The sequence below is a fragment of the Scyliorhinus torazame genome, chromosome 13 (genome assembly GCF_047496885.1).
Source record: "Scyliorhinus torazame isolate Kashiwa2021f chromosome 13, sScyTor2.1, whole genome shotgun sequence".
In the NCBI taxonomy this organism is placed as follows: Eukaryota; Metazoa; Chordata; class Chondrichthyes; order Carcharhiniformes; family Scyliorhinidae; genus Scyliorhinus; species Scyliorhinus torazame.
In genome coordinates, this window is record NC_092719.1 from 154,014,457 (window position 1) to 154,037,161 (window position 22,705).

Sequence of the window (22,705 nt, forward strand, 5' to 3'; positions counted from 1 at the left end):
AGTCAGTCACACTAAATGCTGACAGTGTCATGATATTACAAAAATTATGCTGCACCTCCATTAACATAGCAGCATTGACCTGTACAATCGGGACAGCTGGATAATGGCAAAATCCACAAATTCAAGCTTTTGAGAGGTGACACTTTGAAATAGAGCTAAGGTGCTCTCTATTTGCATTTCAGACTGAGCATGAAACTCAGTTCACAGTTCTTTGCCGCCACCAAGTGCCAGAAGGTTAATGGCAACATCATAAAAGTACTTCTTACTCCACTGTCAACCTGGCTTCAAGATCTTTCTGTGCCTAGTTGATGATAATTGATTTTTTTTTTTGTAAAGTTGTGTGATTTTATTGTTCCCATTTAGTAAAGAGGACCTGGTTAAATATTTAAAGAGATTGAGACAAAAAGCCATGAGTAGGTTTTGCTCAACACTAGCATTAGTCCAGCCTGTAAGTTTTGCTTAGTTAACAATTCTCATATGTAAATTCAGGAGGGCATATATATGTAGATATTATTGATTAGAAACTGATTGTGTAAAGATATGATTTTGTTGAATTGTGTCTATTTTGTTCAGTTTTGACATGTCACAAAACTGTAGTCTGAAACAAAATGTCTTGAAAAATGAGTTGGCTATTTTGATTTATGTGGATTCAAAAAACTAACCCTGGTTCATCAAAACACTCCATGCATTCATTTATTGTGTGTACTTCATTCAAGCATGGATTTAAACCAACCTGAGGTAGCAGCAGATTAATGTAGCCTTTCATCCTGCACTAAATAACTGCTGATGTACATTCAACGCCTGTCAACAAAATTAATATTCATGACTACCCAGCTCTACCTTAGGTAATCAAGTGATAATAAGATGTTGAAGCAGTACTCTTGTGCTTTTTAAAGTGTCTTGTACGTGCTCGGGATGCTTTGACACTGGTTTTCATCATGTTTGCCCTACACTTACACCAAATGGTCCTTATTAGCAGATTATAAATTTGGTATTGTCAAACTATAGTACTGTTTTAGTAACAAATAAAAACAGAGAACACTGGAAATACTCAGTCAGACAAATAGCATTTCTGGAGAGAGAAAGAGATTAAGGTTTCAGGTTGATGGCCCTTCTTCAGAACCTGACCTGTTTTGTTATCTGTTTCTCTTCCCACAGATGCCAGCTGAACTGCTAAGTATTTCTAGCATTTTCCCTGTTTATTTAAAACTTCCAACACTTGTGATAATTTGCTTTAAGCCTGCATTGCTTTTTCAACCCTGATTTTAAATCAAAAGAAGATATTCCTGACAGGAAATGAGCTCGTCTAGATATACGTGGAAGGGAGAATTCACTTATGAAACATTTGCAGAAAGGAAGATGGTTGTGGTTGTTGATGGTATGAAATCTCATCTGGATTTGGTTCATCCAGATCTCAGAGCAAAAGTGAGCATGGGTCAAGAGAAACAAAAGGTGGGGCACGACTTACACACCGAGGAGAGGCAGTTCAAACCGGATGATCAGGTTTACATTAGGAACTTTGGTAGTTATCGGGTTTAAAATCTTGGGTCATCAAACTGTAACACGGAAGAGTTGTTCACTGATACCAAAACCATATTTGTTTGTTATGACTCCTGTCATGATATACATCAGCATATCATGGTGCAATCACACACACACTGATGGACATACAGTAGGACCAACCAGCACACACAACATTGCAGCCAATCACCAGTGAGAGCACACGCACTATAAAGACAGGGGACTCCAGAGTTCCCGCTCATTCTAGCAGCAGCCAGCTCAGAGCACATAGCTCACAGCCTGCCTCTCAGACATTCACCATGTGCTGAGTGCCTCACCTAGATAATGATAGGACAGGGTCCACAGATAAGCTGGTAATCCACGTACCCAAGCTTACAGTATGTCATTACAGTTGAGTTATTAATAAAATAGAGTTACACCATCTCCAGCCGTGTTGACCTGTTTGTAGACCAGAACACCCAACATGACAACTCCGAGTCAGGGAAAGTTTGAGTCAACAACTGTTACAGATAACATGGCAGAAGGTAATGCTGCTGTGGGCGTGCACTAGGAAGTGGTTCCAGGTATGGCAATTGACACCGCTCGGGAAATGGTTCATGTTCAGAATCTCATTGTATCTCTTCACCCACTATTTCAGATCAGGTGTTGTAAGATTCTCCAATGGTATTGCATAGGTTGCAATGCAACCACAAAGCTGCTGGCAGACATTTGTATAGTTAAGACATTACTTTTGTTGTATTTCTGTCCTGATGGGGGATTCAAATTTATGGAGGGAGAAGTGTTAGAAAGTGTCATTTTCAGTAAAGTTTTCTTATATGTTTTTCTCCTATGTAATTGTTTCACTGGTGTCTGTTGAGGGTTCTGAGTATGTGCGTGCTTTGGGCGGGCTTTTTCCGTCTATAAGAGGTGACCTGTAAGCATGATCTGTTTTCCTAGACCTCCTGTTTTCATCGTTATTACTGTTACTTCTGTTCTGCTGAGTTACTGTTATTGTTCAACTTTGTTATTTATTTCTTGCAAACAAGGCATTTACCTACCTACTTTGTGGTCTCAAGTTACCACAGTTACACTTGCCAACTCAATGAGAACATAACTGTTTACGTATTGCGATCACAAGAGAACCAATCTGTCAGGTTTTCTTGAGTTTATCAAAGAAATAATCATAGAATCCCTACAGTGCAGAAGGAGGCCATTCAGCCCAACGGGCCTGTGCCGACTCGCCGAAAGAGCCTAGGCCCACACCCCTGCCCTATTCCCATAACCCCTTTTGGACACTAAGGGGCAATTTTAGCATGGCCAGTCCAACTAACCTACACTACTTTGGACTGTGGGAAGAAACGGAGCACCTGGAGGAATCACACGCAGACATGGGGAGAGCGTGCAAACTCCACACAGTCCCTCAATTGAACCCGGGGCCCCGGGAAAGAGGGGTTTGTTTATTCATGATTAAATTGATCTGAGTAAAATAACAAGATACACTCTGAATTATTGAGTCAAAATATTAAAGAAGAATTGTACTGTTGGATGCAACGTGAGGTTGTACCTCAATATCGGTGGTACAAGTAGATATGAAATACTGTCAACACTAATCGAAAAACAACAGAGTTTCTTACTGTCCAAGTCAACGCTCATGCCTTAGCCGACACCAACAAAAACAGAGGAACTAGGCCTTCAGTTCATTGCAATTCGTGTGAATTTGCTTCACCTGCAGAAGAAAAATTGCTGCATTTTAGAATAATTCATTATGGCATGATTTGCCTGCTACATCCTACCGGAATTGGGATGGGGCGCAGCCAACAAATCCCACGAGAGCCGTCTTCCCCGATTCCCGACAGTCATTACGCATCCCGAGATCTAACGTGTTCTCTCGAGACGTCACAATGTGGATCCCGCCAACAATGGGTGGGATCCAGACTTGCATAGTTAAGTGAGCTTAACTGCCCACTTAACTATGCCTATGCCAGACCTAACCGGCTCCCGGGATCTACCGGCCTCACTAAGGAAACCCCAGTCAGGCGCCATTTAACACTGGCCCCCACAATCGGGGATCAGACAGAACGGCACTTGGAGGGGTGGTTGAAATTCCAGGCGATCGGAGGCCCCAGAAGGTTGAAATCTGGGAAGTCTGGCATCCGGGGTGCCACCCTGGCAGTGCCAAGGTGCTCAGGTGGAATTTTGCTCGTGGCGGGGATTGGGCCCAGGGTTCCCTGCTCGCTGAGGTGGGGTATGGGTAGGCTCGAGAACCCCCCAACAGGTGGGGTTAGGGGGTCCAGAGGTTAAATTGGAGGGTCAAGAGATTGGGGTGCCATTTGAAAATGGCATCCCAATCTTTTCCTGCACTGCCGAGCGGAGCTCCTCAGTGCAAGAAAAGTGACTGAGTGCAGCCTCGGTGGGGCGTTCCCCGCTGAAGTCTGAAAAAGTAACAGAGTGCCGCTCGATGGCCTGGTCCTTCCCGCCGCTAGAAGCACCAGGAACTACCCCACCCAGAATGGGAGTCATAAGATCATAGAATTTTCAGTGCAGAAGGAGGCCATTCAGCCCATTGAGCCTGCACCGGCCCTTGGAAAGGACAACCTACTTAAGCCCACGCCTCAACCCCATTCCCCCATAACCGCACCTGACCTTTTGTTCACTAAGGGGCAATTTAGCATTGCCAATCCACCTAACCTGCCCATCTTTGGACTGTGGGAGGAAACCGGAGCACCCGGAGGAAAGCCATGCAGACACGGGAGAAAGTGCAAACTCCGCACAGACAGTCATCCGAGACCAGAATTGATCCCAGGACCCTGGAGCTGAGAGGCAGCAGTGCTAACCACTGTCGTCTTTTTTTTCCATTAGATTGAGCCCTATGTGTGTGAAGCATATTGCTATGTGATATTTTTGAGTGATGTGACATGTATGTAAATGAAAGTTTTTCATGCATGCATTGTTAGTTGTTATATTTTGCTCATCTTTATGCTGGTCTGAAATATTATCAGCTCAGCAGCACTGTCTAACTGTGCCACTTCTTGGGAAGGATGTAAATATTGAAATTCTGCTAGTTTTGTGCAGAGATGGTCATGTGCTTACTGCTATGATATTTATAGATGGTGCTGTTAATCCGAGAATGGGAAACATCAAGGTTAGCCTATTATGTTTACTCGGTTTGAAGAAAGGCCCAGATTATCATTGGACAACAGGGTCTTCAACTTCTGGGCATAACTTCAAATGTGCTTCTGTGGTGCCTATAATCAGTACCAATGATAAAAGTCAGAAACTGAAACAGTGCTTTTCTCGGACTCTTTGTGTTTATCTCTCTTCCCCCCCCTAAAGGATCTTCAGAATTTTATTTTATAAACTTGACTTTCTTTTACCTTCCTCAAGGTTATGAGTAGCTACCTCTCCATCACGCTGCCCCACAAAGTAAATTAGGTTGATACTTATGCAGCAGACTGACATGAAATGCCTTTTCAAAGTGGTCACACTGCTGTGTTTTTTTAGATTGCCTTAGTTTTTGAATATGGCTTAAAAGGTCTTGTAACACTGGTACTAGTGGTGCATAGAAAGATTGCATCTGACATTCTAATACGGGTAGAGATCATTGAAACTCTTTCGTCACTGAAGCACGGGAGGCAGGTCTGTTGATGTAAAACTTAGTGGTGTATTCTCTGAAATTGTCCCTTATAAGTCTCGGAAAGGTTTGATCTTCAGTCTCTTTTTCCACTTCTGTTCGTGCAGCCCTAATTGAGGCATAAATCTATCAAGCATCAGTTTATCAGGCATGATAAACAGAACAGTTAGCATCAGTACAGTCTATGTGGGGTTGCAAATCCAGATCAATAATTTCATTTGCATAAAGTATTTACTTGTCAATAGGAAAACAGGTTATTGTTAACTGTGATTGGATTAACATATTGTTAGGTTTGCAGCATTTTAAGGCATTTTACCCATACTCATTGAGTGCCAAAAAAAGGTTTTTAGAAATACTTTTATATTTCTATACGTTTTTTGCCATCATCCCCTTTTTATGGAGTTTATATCATTATGGTGTCAGCATTCACTCTGTGATAGCACTTGGCCCTCTAAATCAGAAGCCGGTGGGCTCAAGTACCATTTCAGGGACTTGAGCACATAATCCAGTCTACCACATCACGGCAGTACTGAGGGAGTGCTGCACTGTCAGAGGTGCCAACTTTCAGAAGACATCCCTGTCAAGTGGATGTAAAAGATCCCATGACTCTACTTGAAAAAGAGCAGGGATCTGCTAACACCCTGGCTAATATTTATCCCTCAAACCACATCACTAAAACAGATAGTCTGTTTGTTACCTGATTACTGTTTGTGGGGCTTTGCGACTTGCAATTTGGCTGCCATATTTCCTGGATTACAACAACGTCACCATACTTCAGAAGTTGCTCAATGGTTGTAAAATATTTACAACCTGAGGTCATGGGAGTTACTATTGCTGTATAAAAAAAAAAATTATTTGTGATAGCCAAATTAATTACAATATAGTTTAATGAATTTCTACCACTTCATTCCCTACAAGTATGGTTCTCTGCCTTCTTTCTTGGCCTGACCATTTACATAATCTTTCCCCAGGCTCCCTAACCTTGAATCTTCTATTTTTCCATCATGCTTTTGGTCCTTTTTTTTATTCATTCATGGGATGTAGGTATCACTAGCTATGCCACCATTCATTGTCCATCCCTGAAGGCATTTAAGAGTCAATCACATTGATGTGGGTCTGGGACACATATAGGCCAGACCAGATAAGAATGGCAGATTTCCTTCCTGAAAGAACTTTCGTGAACCAGATGAGGTTTTACAACATTCAACAATGGTTTCATGGTCATCATTAGACTTTTAATTCCAGATTTTTATTGAATTCAAATTTAGCCATCTATTATGGTGGGATTCAAACCCAGGTCCCCAAAGCATCGCCCCGGGTCTCTGAATTATCAGTCCAGTAACAATACCACTATGCCCCTGCTACTCATGTGATCTGATATCACTAGGCAATTTTCTTGTTTGCAGATCGCCCTCCCAGAGTTTTGTTAACCTCTCTTTATATGGTTATTCATACTGTGCTATGAGATTTTAATCTTGGGGAAATATGATATAAATCTTGTTTTAACACCAAATCCAGATTCATGTTGTTTCAGTAATCTAATTCCCTGATTCCGTTGCATGACTCCAGATTTAGAGTGACATATTCTGCTGTCCATTGTCACTCCAATCATGATGTTCAGGCAGTCCAGCTGCCAACAATATCACCAATTACAGAGCTGATACCATAAGAAATATTACATTGAATGTTATTAATATTCAACTTGTTCTGTAAGGAGCTATGGAAGTTGGCTGGTTGATGACCCAAGCACATGAATATCCTGGAGCAGCGGAATTTGATTCATTCCCTGATCTGAACTAATTTATAAAAGTTATAGTACCGTACATTTGCAAGAATATGATCTCCTTTAAGAAGTTGATCTCATCAATAACATGTTGTGATTTTATCTATATGTGTTATTCATAAAGCTGTGCTGAAACTCTCAGACCCTAAACATGAGAGCAACAAGGACACACCTAAAAATGCATAGTTAATGACGTTTATGTAATGGTGCTGAATGCAAAGATTTTTTTCCCCGAAAGAAGCTGATCTTTCTGCCAACCCAACAGCAATATTGTGCAAATTATCTTTTTAAAAATCTAACGCAAGATCAAAGGTTAGTAGCAAAAGTGCTTCAAGTGGAAAGAGCCTTTGGATCACAGTTCTGAATGTTAATGTTTTTCCTGCTGATGAAGTTATATGAAAGCAAAATACATTGCTTTGAAATGAGAAACAAATTCCCCCAAATGTTTCCAACAATGACTGTAGCAGTGTTTTAAAACTGCAAAGCCGTGTTCCTTTTACTAGACTTTGAAGTCCCTTTTACCTCTTCCTTTGGCTTTCCTCAACCATAATCTCTTTTCCCCGGCAGCCAATTTCTTCAAAGCTTCACTGTGCTGCATGAATAAACCTTTGAAGTCCCCAAAACTTGGCTTTGTTACACCTACTACTTTGAACAATTATTCCAAAATCGTGACAATTCCATATAGTTAGCCAGGTAGCCAGCGAAAATACTAAATTTGAGTTGTTTCAATAAGCCTGCTTCTCTGCTGAAAGAATGCCAGACTGCAGAGCTGTGATTGACATGTTGTCTGTAAAATTCAGACACTTACCAGTTTATTATTATTCAAACGTTTTACCCAAGTCCCCTTATTTGCAAGATGAACAAAGGACAAACACAAGTTCACAATTCAACCCACGTTTATTTCAAAACACAATAAAACAGTTATCCCTTAAATTACCCCAACTGTAGTATGCCTAAAGATTCGTAATACCACCCTTGCCGATGAACTGGGCCATGCTGCGGGTCCACTCCTCTGAGTCTGAGGGCCTTCGTCTGGGAAGGTCGGTCTCGCACGTTGCTTCCTTCTGTCCTCTGTTCCGCTGTGGCGTCTTCTGCCTCTGGTTCGAGTCTTTGCTGGGGAGTGTCTCTGGATGCCCCTTAAATCCTCTTTGCATCCTTCTAGAAGCTTCTTTGGCCCTCAGCCAGTGAGGTCTCTAGCCGGGGGTCGCAACACACAATGGAGTTGCCGATTGCAACTCTGTAAGACATCAGGAACCCACACCCAGGGGCGCATCTTCAGGTGCATTGTCTGCACGTAACCTTATCCTATATGTGGTAGTGGCGGGCCATCTACGTGCCAGAAAGTCTGGCTTCACCTGGGCAATCCACAACAATCAATCACGGTAGCACTATTGCTTCACAGCTCCAGGGTTCCAGGTTCGATTCCCGACTTGGGTCACTCTGTGCGGAGTTTGCATGTCCTCCCCGTGTCTGCGTGGGTTTCTTCCGGGTGCTCTAGTTTCCTCCCGCAAGTCGCGAAAGACATGCTGTTAGGTGAATTGGATATTCTGAATTCTCCCTCTGTGTACCTGAACAGGCGCAGGAATATGGCGACTAGGGGATTTTCACAGTAACTTCATTACAATGTTAATGTAAGCCTACTTGTGACAATAAAGATTATTATTATTTGAAAGATTATTATCTTCTGATAACCTGTTTACCGGGCAGGCCCAGACTTAGCCCCAGCTGTCTGTTTCTGTCCAGTGTATTTGAACTTGGCTGTTTGAATTCCCATCAGATATAACTGCATTTTAATTTAAAATGTCGAATTCTTAATTTAAAGTGTCCGATTCCGTATCAGACCTAAAATTCAGACCGTTGGCCATTTCACCATAATCCCGCCTCTTGATCTCGTGAGCATCAGTGAACTGGATCACAGAACTCAATTTCCCGACAGGCAAGTATCAGAATCCTAGGCAAACAATCCTAATTCCTAACCCAACCTATATACAGTCCATAGACATCATAAATAAAATACAAAATTAAACTGCTGATGTACAAAAATAATGGTTGCAAATGCAAATAAATATAAAGAAAATAACTACACAATACACCAAATACGAACAAAAAAAAAAAAACCTTGCAGATGCGAGAGTCCTCCATATACCCCTTGGTCATGGCGGCAATTCAACGTTTCCACATCCAGGTGCCACATTAGTTCCCTTTTCCAGCGGATGAGCTTTGTACATAGAAATTAGAAGCAGGAGGAGACTATTCAGCCCTTCGAACCTGCTCCGCCATTCATTATGATCATGGCTGATCATCAAGTTCAATACCCTGATATCCTGCCTACAGCCCCCCCACCCATATCCTTGATCCCTTTAGCCCCAAGAGCTATATCTAATTCCTTCTTAAAATTACACAACATTTTGGCCTTTTTGTGGTAGTGAATTCCACAGATTCATCACTCTCTGGGTGAAAAATTTCTCCTCACATCAGTCCCTTATCCTCAAACTATGACCACTAGTTCTGGATTCCCCGACATTGTGAACATTTTTCTGAACTTACCCTGTCTAATCCTGTTTGAATTTTATAGGTTTCTATGCGATCCCCTCTCGCTCTTCTAAACTCCAGTGAGTATAATCCTAAGTGACTCTCCTCATTTGACAGTCCCGCTATCCCAGGCATCAACCTGGTAAACCTTTTTTTTTATTTGTTCACGGGATGTGGGCGTTGCTGGCTGGGGCCAGCATTTATTGCCCATCCCTGAGGACATTTAAGAGTTAACCACATTACTGTGGATCTGGAGTCACATTTAGATCAGACCAGGTAAGAACGACAGATTTCCTTCCCTAAAGGACATTAGTGAACCAGATGGGTTTCTCTGACAATCGACAATGGTTTCATGGTCATTATTAGACTTTTAATTCCACATTTTTATCGAATTCAAATTTCACCATCTCCCATGGCGGGATTCGAACCCAGGTCTTCAGAGCATGACTCTGTGACTCAGCATTACTAGCCTAGCGACAGTACCACTACGCCACTGCCTCCTGTGCAAGAGCACCCTTGATCAGATAAGGAAACCAAAACTGCACACACTACTCCAGGTATGGACCCACCAATGCCCTATACAATTGCAGTACAACATCCCTATTCATATACCCAAATCCCCTCGCTGTGAAGGGCAGCATATACCATTTGCCTTCTTTACTGCCTGCTGTGCTTGTGCGCCTACTTTCAGCAACTGATGCACCAAGGTCTCGCTGAGTATCCAGCGTGAGGATTATTATTGTGACGATGGACATTTATTGGGGTGCACCCGTAGGATACCATCCTCATACTCGCCCGCGTCTGGTGCGGTAAACCACATAACCCAGGGTATTTTTGTTCGCATTTTTGGCTGTTGGTCCTTCCTTCCGTAGGATTGTGTCCTCGTGTCCATTCCAGAGCAAAGAATCCCAGGCAGCACACCACAAGTTTATAATACATTCTGTAAAAGAGATCCGAGTAGCATCTGTTATTAGTTCCCAATATCTGATCCCTTCTTCCCTTTTCCTCCCACCAGATTCTGGCTCATGCTTTTACTGACCCCCATCAGAATCTGTGGTGGCCAGGTATCCGTGTTTAATTTTGCACCTCCTGGGGACAATGAGTTTTGTGGCTAATGCCACAAGGCAGAGTCATCTAGACATCTGTGTTTAAGGGGGTTTTTCTGTAGCGATGAGTAGCGGCTTTCGCCACAAGGCAGCGTCACACAAGCGGAATCTAAAGGAAAAAGATATAATTGAATTATAGAATCCCTAAATTACAGAAAAAAGAGCACCCTATCCAGGCCCAATTATCCCGCCATTTTCCGTAACCCCACCTAACCCTTTGGACGCTAAGGGGCAATTTTAGCATAGCCAATCCATCTAAGCTGCACATTTTTGGAATGTGGGAGGAAACCGGAGCACCCGGAGGAAACCCACGCAGGCGCGGGGAGAATGTGCAAACTCCACACAGTCACCTGAGGTCGGAATCGAACACGGGTCCCTGACGCTGTGCTAGCCACTGTGCCACCATGCCGCCCTAAAGTTATGATGAAGAAAACGAGAAGCAATGCTGAAGCAAAAGGCTACTCTGAGAAGGGATGGCGAAAATGATAGCCAAGATTCGACTTAGCAGGAGATGAGTTCCTGTATGGTCAGGATGCAGGTGTGCTTCGGGGGTTGTGGAAGGGGTCTGTGTGTCTACTCAGAATTGGAGTGGTTTATGAGTCCATGTTTAGTTGGGTGCTTTTCCGGAATGATTTGTGGCTTTTGCCACAGGGTAGAGTTACACAAATGGAGGTTGTGTGGACGAAAAGAGATGATGAAGATGAGATAGCGAAGCCAAGGTTCACTGACTTTGGAAGAGTGTATCGGAGACCATGTTTTTGTATGATCAAGTTGTAATATGAGACGAGAAGATGTGGGTCGACGATGATGACTACGCGGCGCGCTGTTAATTGATACCAGCTGACAGTCCGGGAGTTGGACTTTGGATTTCTCAAGCACAGCTTATTCATTGAACAGAGCTAGCGTCTGCTACTCTTTTACTGGTGTGAGGTTTGGGCAGAACAGGCAGTGGATGCCATCTTCTGTGAAATCCAAGAAAGAAGGAGATGTGGATGACGTGAAAGGGGGACAATGGGCCCGTCACAGGGCCAAAAGTTATATATTCAAACAAACATTGTACATTCTTTTATTTACACTTGGGGATGGCAGAGTCGCTATATTCTTTTTGAGGTGGTGATTTTAAGTGGGTGGGCTCTGGCTACCTGGGGCTTGCTTTTCCACTGCCTCCCTATCTGAGCGCCGTACCAGGCTCTTCCATGGATCCCTGCATCAGCTGTCATCGAGTATATGTGACTTGATCACGACTCGTTTACTTTTTATTCGTGACATTAGATGGAGTCTGGGGTCTATGGGGGTGGAACTGACAGCAAGGGGTCAGGATCCGGACCATGGGCCTGGGGATCAGGTTCCGCTGCCTCAATTCCCTCTAGCATTATATGGTGCTGGTGATAGTTGTTTTGGGAGCCGAATGCCTTCATTTGGTTCACATGCTACCATCTGACTTTCCCGGAATCCATCAGTACCTGGTAAACTGATGGACTCACCTTATCTACCACCAGGTAGGGCCCTGCGTATCTGGGAGATAGGAATGTCCCTGGCTGGAAGACTTGGAGGATTACCTTCTGCCCAACCTTATACTCCATTGGGCACACCTTGTACTCTGCTTCTTTTCCCCATTTTAACGGCTGCTGATAGTTGTGCAGCTTGAATGTTTTCCAGCAGTGTTTTGACTGTGGTCTCATGGGTAAGGGCTGAGAGCTTGGGTTCAAATAAACTAAGCCCTAGCAAGGGTTCAATCCCTCTCATGGGTTACCCTGTCAGGAGCACATGGGGGGTGAATCCGGTGGAACAGAAAATTCAGTTACTTACTATCATGAGGACAACTGGCAGACTTTGTTCCAAGTATGATTATTCTAATGGACGGTCTTACGGATAATTTCTTTGCAGGTGCGTTCATCCTTTGCACTATCCTGCTGGATTGAATATGATACACAATGTGGAATTTTTGTTTGATTCCAAATAGCCTCATTACCCGTTGAATCACCTGGGTCGTGAAATGAATGCATTGGTCCAAACCTATATTACGAGGGAGACCCTACCTAGTGAAGATTTGCTGCACTAGGATATCTGCCGTGACTTTGACCGTATTGGTTCTCATGGGGAAGACTTCAACCAACTTACTAAAAGTGTCAATGATGACCAGGATGAGTTTGTAACCTCCTGTGCCAGGGGGTTACAAACCCCAATGTAATGAATCTGCAGATTTGTCTGGGGGTGGGAGGGGGGAGTGGGAGGGGGGAGGGGGGGGGGGTCCCTTTTGGGTATACTTGTCGGGAATGCTTTGGGCGCAGACTATGACGTTTTCAACCTAATGCTGCACGTCTTTGTCTATCTCTGGGCACCAGAGCAATCCCTTAATTCACTCACCCGTGACTCCTACCCCTTGATGGCTCTGGACATCGTGATTTTGATAAATAATTTTGTTGGGGCCCCGATTCTGTACCGGCCATCCTTAAGGACTAGCCTGTCCTTTACTGTAATTATATCTCACTATTTATCAAAGGAGGCATGATGTACTCCTTCCTGAACCTGTTTCGGTCTTGAGCCTAGTCTGGCTTACCGTCATGGCATCAACTTGTTTGGTAAGAGCTCGTTGACATGATTTCCCCTCCTGGGAGCCCAGCTTGGCCAATTCATCTGCCCTTATGTTCCAAATTGGAAAAGTTTTATGGTGGGCCTTACCTTTAATAATGCAGTACTCACGGCCTTGGGCAGTTTGAAAAATAAATTAAAGCAGGGATGCAGACGGTAGAGGTTTCTCATCTGCCAAGACAAATCCTCTTGCTTCCCACAGTGACAGGAAGTCAGTTAAACTATTACAGACATACATGCTGTCCGAATGTATGTCTGCAGTGTGAGGAGGTGGTCAGGGTGGCTGACCACGTAAGCTACAGCTGCTAACTCAGCAGCTTGGCCGCTCATCTGGGTGGGAAGCTTTAAGGCCGTCTCCTTCACGGGGCTTACCTTGCTGGTCTTCCACATGTCCACATGTTGAGGATTCGTCTACAGATATTTTCGGGGCATGTTTGTCTGCTTCCCTTGATCCTCCCCACTTTTGTTTTGGTATAAATGGCCCCTTGGGGTCATTTATTGCCGTGACCTGGCCCTTGTGAGGTTCCCCTCCATAGCTCAAGTTGTCAGCTAAGAAGGTGGGGATTCGGGTACGCTTTATTGCAATGTCATGGCCCTGGAGCATGTGGGTCCATCATACTATATGGTTTCGGCTAACCGTCCAGTCTCTAATCCTGTCATCCAACAATAACTGTTTTGGGTATGCTCCATGAGAATGGTTAGGCCAAAGATAAAGTTAATACCCTGTACCACCCAGAAAACCACTAAACGGTGCTCTCGCACACTGAGAAACCCTGTTCGACTGGAGTTAGGAGCGGGGAGGCATAGGCCAACAGCCCATATCTCCCGTGGCACTCCTGCAGAAGTACGGTTGCAAGTGTGCTGTCTGTGGCCACTACTTCCAGCGCAAAGTGGAGGTCTGGGGTAGGTGCTTGCAGTGCTGGGTCCTGCGCTAGGGCCTGTCTTAACTCCAAGACGGCCTGTGTGTGGTGCTCGGTCCACTCCCACAGGGCATTTTCCTTTAAGAGATCTGAAAGGGAGGTGGCTTTGGTGGCAAAACTGTTGATGGTTTTTTGGCAGTACGCCACCAAGTCTAGAAAGGAGCGCAATGAGCTCATGTCCTTTGGCAGGGGATGGAACTTTACTGACTCGATAGTGAGGAGGTTGGCAATTCCTTCAAACATTTAAGGTGTTCCACCTAGTTTCGGTCTGGAACAGGGGAGCGTCTACTTACTGAACCAAACATTCGTGTTTTAAGAACCCTTCCAGGCCCTTTGCAAGTCTCTGGTGAAATATGGAGCGTGAGTTATGGAGGCCCTGTGGCAGGCACGTCCAAGTATATTGCTGCTCCTGGAAGGTGAAGGCAAACTTATGCTGGCATTGCCAGTCCAGGGAATCACCCCAGAAACCACACCGTGAAATACTTGGTATGTGGGGCCATGGCTTCAACATGGCTTTGGGGTTGGTCGTTACCCTGGGGTCTGTGATTGGGGTGGTTCGGTTCAGGTCCCAGTAATCAGTCGTCAGCCTCCATGACCTATCGAGTCTTCTTACCGGCCAAATCAGGGAATTATTGGTGCAGGTAACAGGGGGCAGGCTTCCCTGTTATAATAAACTGACTCCCTGTTGCAATAAACCGTTGATTACTTTGGCCACCTCCCCCTCGGCTTGCTTTGGGAAGCTATACTCTCTTTGGGGTTTTAGGTCAGGGCCTTCTATAATGACTCCCCTGTCATCCGGCCACTGTCATGTTTGTGGCTTGCGAATGCCTGTATGTGCTTCGCAAGGATTCCCTATGCTCCCAGGTCATTCGTCATGTCGGTGAGTTTTATCCATAACTCCCCGATGATGGTAATCCTATCCATGTAGTTCCCCCTGGCTACTTCTGAAAGTGCCTCATTTGCCTGGGGCATCAACCATATGCAGCAATTTGCGCGTCAAAAGAGAGATTACATTTCCGCATGAAATCTGAACTCAAGATGTGTTCTTCAATGTGGAGGTTGACTAAGGTGGCTAGGTGGTAGCATATCGTGTCTTCCAACCTGAACTGTAATGGGTCTATCTCACACCTTTCCTGTAAGTGTCCTATGAAGCCACTTAGCATGACCTTCTTGCTGCTGCGCCACGTGTTGCCTAAATTGTGGGGTTTATTAAGGGTAGTGCGGCATCCCTCTGTGTCCCACAGGAACTCTACAGGGCAGCCTTCTACCTTGCCTTGTATCTACACTATCCCACTTGGTGTTACACACCCAAGTCGGTGAGGCCCGGCACCATCAAGCGCTCGGCTCTGTGTCTAGCTGGGGGTACAGGCTGTATAAGTTGTCCATTTCCTCTGCCGGAGCTACGGTGGCCTCACTGGTGGATGTCTCCAGTGGTATGGGTCGGGACATTTGTTCTTGAAATTGCTGATGTGTTTGTAACTGTTGGCGGGTGCCCTAAACCTTCTTAACATAGTGGCCTGCCTGGCAGCAATTGTAACACCTGCGGAGGTGAAATGCCCTGGGATCCCCTCGGGGCTGATCTCTGCTTCTTGTGTTGGGAGGAGCATATGGCAGGTATCCTCTATAGTCACCTCCCCTATTGCAGTCCCCCCCCCCCCCCCCCCCATTCCACCACACCGGGCTGGGGTTCGAATTGGTTCGGACAGGGTTCATTTTCCCCGCCCTCGTGGGTTTGGGCTTATCTACTTCCTGTACTTCTCCCAGGTGCAGGTCATTCTCCAGCTTGCCCATACCTCGTTGGTTGTATTGTCATTCGATCAAAATTCCCGTATGCCTTCCAACTCCCTCTGGTGGCATGCGAGATGAGCGTTCGGTTCCACGTGGATCGGTTACTGTCGTTCAACTAGGCTCAATCTAACTGCCTTAAATTGATTCCACAGGCCACTGGTGTATGCCATATCACCTTTTGGCTACACTTATTCAGGCCGCTCACTGGGACCCCTCTACCAAATCCCACAGCAGTCACAATTGCCACCTTAATTTCTTCTAGTGTCCCCTCGTCTATATTTTGGGGATTGGGCAAGGCAGAGCAAATCGCTAGGCTTAAGTGCATTGCAATCAGCTTTACCTCCTCTACATATCTAACCTGTGTAAAATCCTCTGTTGGTTTGTGTTTTCAAAGAAGGCGTTTGGATCTCCTGTTGGCTCAAACACCTCAATTGTTTTAACGATATTGGTGAGTTGCGGTATGGTGTATGGAGTTACATACGCAACATTAGCGTTCTGGCCGTCTCACCGGCTAGTGGTGAGAGGATCCATCGGAGCGAGGAGATTTTCTGGAGGTGCCGTCTGTTATGTCATCTGGAACGAGGGCAGGAGGTCCTCACCCATTATCGGGGTCGGCGTATTCGCGGGCTTCCTCCTCTATCTCTTCCCATTCTGCCCCTTGATCACTACCCACTGATGCTCTTATAAAGGCGCACAAAATCCCCCTTTTTATGGGTAATTGAGATTTTAATATTTCAATACCGTGCAGGCACTTTGAATGGGCTGTGGCGCAGGCTCTATTCTCTTTCCTTGCTGATTGCAGGGCCTTTACTACCGGTTGTTGCATTTCTCTTTTAGTTCCTCTACTACTTGTTGGGCCGCATCCTGATCCCGGATCGCGCGCTGGTAAGCCTTCCCGCATTGAGCCTGTAACTGGCTCAGGTGAAGCAGGCTGGCTTGGTTCCTCTAACTCTGCTCTCGCCCCTCTAACTCGCTTTGCAGTTTCTCCTTCAGCTACCTAGGGTAACCTAATTCTTGTTTGAATTTAAAACTCACCGTCTCTCTCCCACAGAGTTGCTCTAAACAACTAATGATTGCAATTGCCTTACTTAACTTAGAAGCCCATCTGCCCATCTCTTTATGGGCGTAATCCCAAAAAATATTTCCTTCAGATCCCAGATCCGATATCGGGGTGTTACCTCATTCCACCCATTTGGGCCATTTCCTGTTCAAATATCCCCGGATTGTTTCTTCCCAACCTGTACTGATTGCCATTTCTAATTTTCGTTCTCACTCCCTAGGATTTGTCACAGGTGTGTGGGAATCGACTGGGGTCGGAGTCCGACTTTCATTATATTCCCTCCCACAGAGTTTACCCCACGCCCTGACTATCCGAGTTGTAATTTCATGGTTTGTTCACCTTTTGTTACAGATACCTGGTTTATGGCCCAATGTAGTGGTCAGACGCCTGCACTCTCGTCCAAGCTCTTGAATCCTGGTCATCACGAGGGGCTGCTGCCCTCTCAATTCAGGCTCAGGCTGGATGTTAGAGAATACAGGTTTGGTGGGTTTGAATTCGGAGCAATTAGGTCACATCTTTTTGAAGCCCACCCATGGACGCCACTATTGTCTGTAAAATTCAGACACTTCGACCATTATTATTCAAACATTTTACCCAGGTGTCCTCATCTGCAAGATGAACAAAGGGCAAACAAAAGTTCACCATTTAACCCAAGTTTAATTTAAAATACAACAAAATGGTTGTCCCTTGAATTACCCCAACTATAGTATGCCTTAAAATTCATAAGTCTGAGTCTCGGTCATCTCAGGGTCTTCGCCTGCGAAGGTGGGTCTCGCATGTTACTTCCTTCTGTTCTGTGTTCCTCCATGGAGTCTTCTCCGCTGCCTCTGCATTGAGTCTTCGCTGGGGAGGATCACTGGATGCCTCTTCCTTGTACCCCTCTTTGCGTCCTTTTAGAATCTTCTCTGGCCCTCAGCCACTGAGGTCTCTGGATGAGGGTCACAACACCCAATGGAGTTGCCGATTGCAACTCTGCAAGATAAGGGGAACCCACCCCCAGGAGCACATGTTCAGGTTTATTGTCCACAAATAATCTTATCCCATATGGTAGTGATAGGAAATGCAGGTGCCAGAAAGTTTGGCTTCACATCTGGGTAAGCCACAACAATCGATCCATCTGAATTGGACAGATTATCTTCTGATGTATTGTTTTCAGGCCAGGACCAAACTTGCCCTGGCTGTCTGTTTCTGACCAGTGTATTCGAACCTAGCTGTTCAAACTCCCGTCAGACCTCTCTGTGGTTCCGACTGTAGTTTAATTTAAAATGTCAATTCTTAATTTAAAGTGTCCAATTCTGTATTGGACCTAAAATTCAGGCTGTTGGCCATTTTACCTCAAGACAGTTGACTTCTCCATTTATTAAACTTACCTTATCCAAGTGTGCATTTGTCTTTTGTGAGCTACTTGAGACTGACAACAGTGAAATTCTTTATGAATGTCTTTCATGATTTGCAGAACTCTTCAATCTTTGCTCTTCATGTTCTGACTGGTGTTGTTCTTTTGCAGTACAATTATGTATTTATACCTGAGGTTGGAACAAATAATTTACAAATCATAATAGTTGTAGAAAATATACCAGAAACACATGAATTTCATTAGTCTGCTCAAAAGGTTCTTTCACCCTAAGATAAGCTGATAGCACTGTAAAGTGCACAGGTTAGCTTTGCATATATGATTTATTTTTAAAAAAGTATTTTCGAAACCTATTATTCAAAAAATGTGGCTTTTGTGGAAATGTATACTCAAATCCAGTTTATAATGAAGGTACAAAAATTGATTTGCCTGACTTTTCTAAGCATGTTGATATACTATAATACTCCAAAAATCCTAGATTGAGAAATTGGAAATTGTGATATGCGTGGAGAGTGAGGAGAGAGAGACAAAGTAATTTGTTGGGATTGAAATTTGACTGGGCCTGTTTTGGGGTCCAGAAACTCTGTTTTGCAGACAGCACATTCCCTAACCAGGAAGCCCAAGGCAAGACTAAAATTGGGTCTCAGACCACATGTCAATCATTTACATCAGTTGCTGGTGCCTATCACACATCCAGACGCAGCTCACTCATTTCAGCAGATGAGTTTCAGGCTACTAACCCCACCAGCAGCTGATCTAACTAAGTGACAGGAAAGGGTTCAATCGCAGCCACTAGGAGTGTGCTTCTCCTGACTCTACAGGAATTTTTTAAAAATTTAAACTTATCTTTTCAATGTCGGACGATTCTTGAAGCACATTCGTTCCAGGAAAATGTGAGATCCTGGTACCTGCTGTGTTTGTGACAAAGGGCATGGAACCTGTTTTATAGACTAGAATCCCTACAATGCAGAAGGAGGCCACTTGGCCCATCGAATCTGCATCGACCCTCTGAAAGAGCACCCTACCCAGGCACCACCACCTAACCTTTGAGTGCTAAGGTGTTGGGGGTTAAACTGAGGTACAGAGGGAGCAGTGACAGTAAGAGGGGAGAGTGGGACGCAGTAAGCTGTCAGGTTCTGGGTAATGGTCAGGTATCGGTTGGTCACAAGGGAGGGAAGGGAGGAATGGTCAGAGAAATGGTAAAAACAGTCGGCGGGATAATTGGAGGGTCAAAGTCAGGGTAGGTATGGGGATGGTAGACTCTTCGTGGAGAGAAGACATGTAGAAGGTGATGGTTATAAGGCCAAGGGTAATAAGGGGGATTCATGGTAACAGAAGGGAGAAGAATAGTTATATTGAGTTGGTCAAGGATGATGGGGGCTGTTGGTGGGTGACTGAGAGAAGGTGGTGGAGCATTTTGGAATGTGGGACGTACCTTTTTTTTGTCTTAACTGGAAAACACAGTCACTACAACTCAAAGTTGGAGGAGGGTCTTTTTGGTTGGGTGGAGTGGGCACAATTGCCAACTAGAGGCATACCCTAATGAGCCACATGGATAAGAAGCTAATTGGATGAGAACCATGCTAAGGTGTGTTCTCCTCTGTCTTGAAAAGATACTGGATCAGGCAAGCAACCTCGATGTTGGAATTCTGGAAGTCCAGAATGGCTCTGGGGAAAGCGAGGGATATACTAGGAGTAGTATTCCTGAGGTTCTAATTCTCTATAATAATTGAGGGAAGCACAAGGATGACAGAGGACGTGTGTAGGATGATGGATGGCAGGTTGAGAGTTAAAGGGGGTGGTGGTGCACTGTGCTGGTTAAGAACTTCGAGGGTCTCTGAAAGCTGGTCGATCCCTGCAATTTATTTCACAGATAACATGGCAGACATGATGGGACAAGTCAACTCAACACTTCTTATAGTTGCAATGCAGCTGCGGAAGAACCGCCAGAGGGTGGGCCAGGCAGAGCAGCTGCCAGAACATCAACTGTCCATGTCCAAATGCAGCAAGACTTGGACAATATCCATGCTTGGCTGAGAAGTGGCAAGTTACATTTGAGCCACACAAGTGCCAGGCAATGAACATCTCCGAGGATCAAACCACCACCCCTTGACATTAAATGGCATTACCATCGCTGAATCCCCCACAATCAACATCCTGGGTGTTACCATTGATCAGAAACTGAACTGGACTAGCCACATTAATACTGTGGCTACCAGGGCAGGTCAAAGGCTAGGAATCCAACAGTGAGTAAGTCACCACCTGCTCCCGCCCCCCCCCCCCCCCCCCACCCACACAAAAAAAGCCTAGGGTCCACCATCTACAAGGCACAAGTCAGGAGTGTAATGGAATACTCTCCACCTGCCTGAACGAGTGCAGCTCCAACAATACTCCAGAAGCTCGACACCATCCAGGACAAAGCATCCCCCTTGGTTACTCCCCCTTCCACAAACATTCAAACCCTCCACCACTGACGGACTGTGGCTGCCATGTGTACCATCTACAAGATGCACTGCATTAACTCACCAAGGTACCTTAGACAGCACCTTCCAAACCCACCACCACTACCATCTCGAAGGAGAAAAGTAGCAGATACCTGGGAGTCCCACCACCTGGAGGTTCCCCTCCAAGTCACTTATCACCCTTGGAAATATGTCGCCATTCCTCACTGTCGCTGGGGCAACATTCTGGAACACACTCCCTAACAGCACGGAGGGGACCTACACCTCAAGGACTACAGCGGTTCAAGAAGGCAACTTACCACCAACTTCTGAAGGGCAACGTTTGCTTCTAGGACAAGATCTGCCACAGTGCAGTGTGAATCAGCGTACAATCTAATTTTCTGAAGCATGATTAAAAGAAGTGTGCAACAGTTTCTTTGAGCAAATTAGGAAAATATTTTGTTTATCTTGCATAAAATGCGCTTCACATCGGAACATTACTACTGTTTCAGACTGATGAAAGCATGTTAATTTTAATCTGCCATTCATCACTGCCTGTTTCCCTTCTGTTTCTAGGCACCAATGTCAATGAAGCCAAGCGCATCCTGAATGAGAGTGGACTGCCGATCACTTCTGCCAGCAACCTGGAAGATGCAGCTAAGAAGGCAGTTGCGAGCATGGCTTCAAAATAGCCTATTGAAGGAAGTTTTCAATCAATGAGTCTTTATACTGTATTCCCCAATCATGGGTTTAAACTAATTTTAGAATGATAATTTTATATGGATATTTCACACAATGACTTGAAAAACATAAAGAATTATCAATACATTTATACAAATTGTACTTCAGGAATGGATTTATAGAAAAAGGTAAATATTGCATACTTTTGACAAGTGTATTGATTTATATGCTTGTTTCCGACGGTCCTTGCATATCAATGCCAATTATTAATGTTGACTTTTTTTGTGAAAAATAAGAATTTTTTGGATCTGTGAAATTTCAATAATCTAATGACACAAAATGACTTTTGATCATCTTTATAACCTTCAGTTATTGCTAGAAGAGTTTCACCTTTGCCTTAATCTCAAATTGATTAAAACAGCACTACTGCTTATGTAGCAATAGACCTTATACTTAAACAAATTGGTGCTGTCTTAAAAGCCTTAAACTTCAACATTGCCAGGGAAGTGAACCTGCACCCACCTGAATTTGGAGATGCCCAGAACTTCGCAGGTGAATAAGTTGTAGTGTTGATATTATTATGGTGGACAAGTAACCTTCGAATAGACTCCGATTTTAATTTGTTCTTCTCTATTGTCACCATTTACCTTTATTTGTGTCAAACTGATTTACACCGTGCTAGATCATGACTGTCAAATCCATATTGTCACTTCATCCTTTTTGTGACCCATTTCATGTTTACAGTGTTTTAAACAATTGTGAATCTGAGTATCTCATACAAATCTCTCCCCGTGGCTAATTCCTGTAACATCATGTGTCTTCCAAATATGAATAAAATACTTTCAACTATGCAGATTTGTTTAAAAAATAAATGACAGCTGTTTTTTGTTCCTACGAGAAGCACTTTCAGACATGTGAATGAATGCTTAGTGTTTCTTCCATAAATGTTCCTGATATTTCGATCTACTTGTTGTTATTATCAAATTATGTACAGTGGTTAAAAAGGGATCCGTCTGCATATTTGCTGACTGTTGTAATCAAATTTGAATACCTTTAAATATTTACAACTCTTCAAAGATTTACCAGGATATGTTTCTCTCTTAGCAATTTTCCTCTTTTCTCCCTTTCTCAATCAAAGATGCTGATATTTGAATAATAATATCCTTTATTATTGTCACAAGTAGGCTTACATTAATTTCATAGTTTTTTTCATAGAAGTTACAGTGCAGAAGGAGGCCATTCGGCCCATCAAGTCTGTACCAGCCCTTGGAAAGAGCACCCCACTTAAGCCCACACCTCCACCCTATCCCCATAACC

The 22,705-nt window shown here is 44.3% G+C and overlaps 1 protein-coding gene across 2 annotated transcripts in view; it reads left to right on the forward strand.

Annotated features, from left to right (window-relative positions):
* The window catches only part of suclg2 (succinate-CoA ligase GDP-forming subunit beta), a 571,906-nt gene extending 549,667 nt beyond the window's left edge, over nucleotides 1–22,239 (forward strand). For both annotated transcript variants that reach the window (XM_072472300.1, XM_072472298.1), the window contains one exon: nucleotides 21,284–22,239. In XM_072472300.1, coding sequence (XP_072328401.1) covers nucleotides 21,284–21,316 — 33 coding nt within the window. In that variant the 3' untranslated portion in view covers nucleotides 21,317–22,239. The remainder of the gene's footprint in view (nucleotides 1–21,283) is intronic.
* Nucleotides 22,240–22,705: the final 466 nt, after the last annotated feature.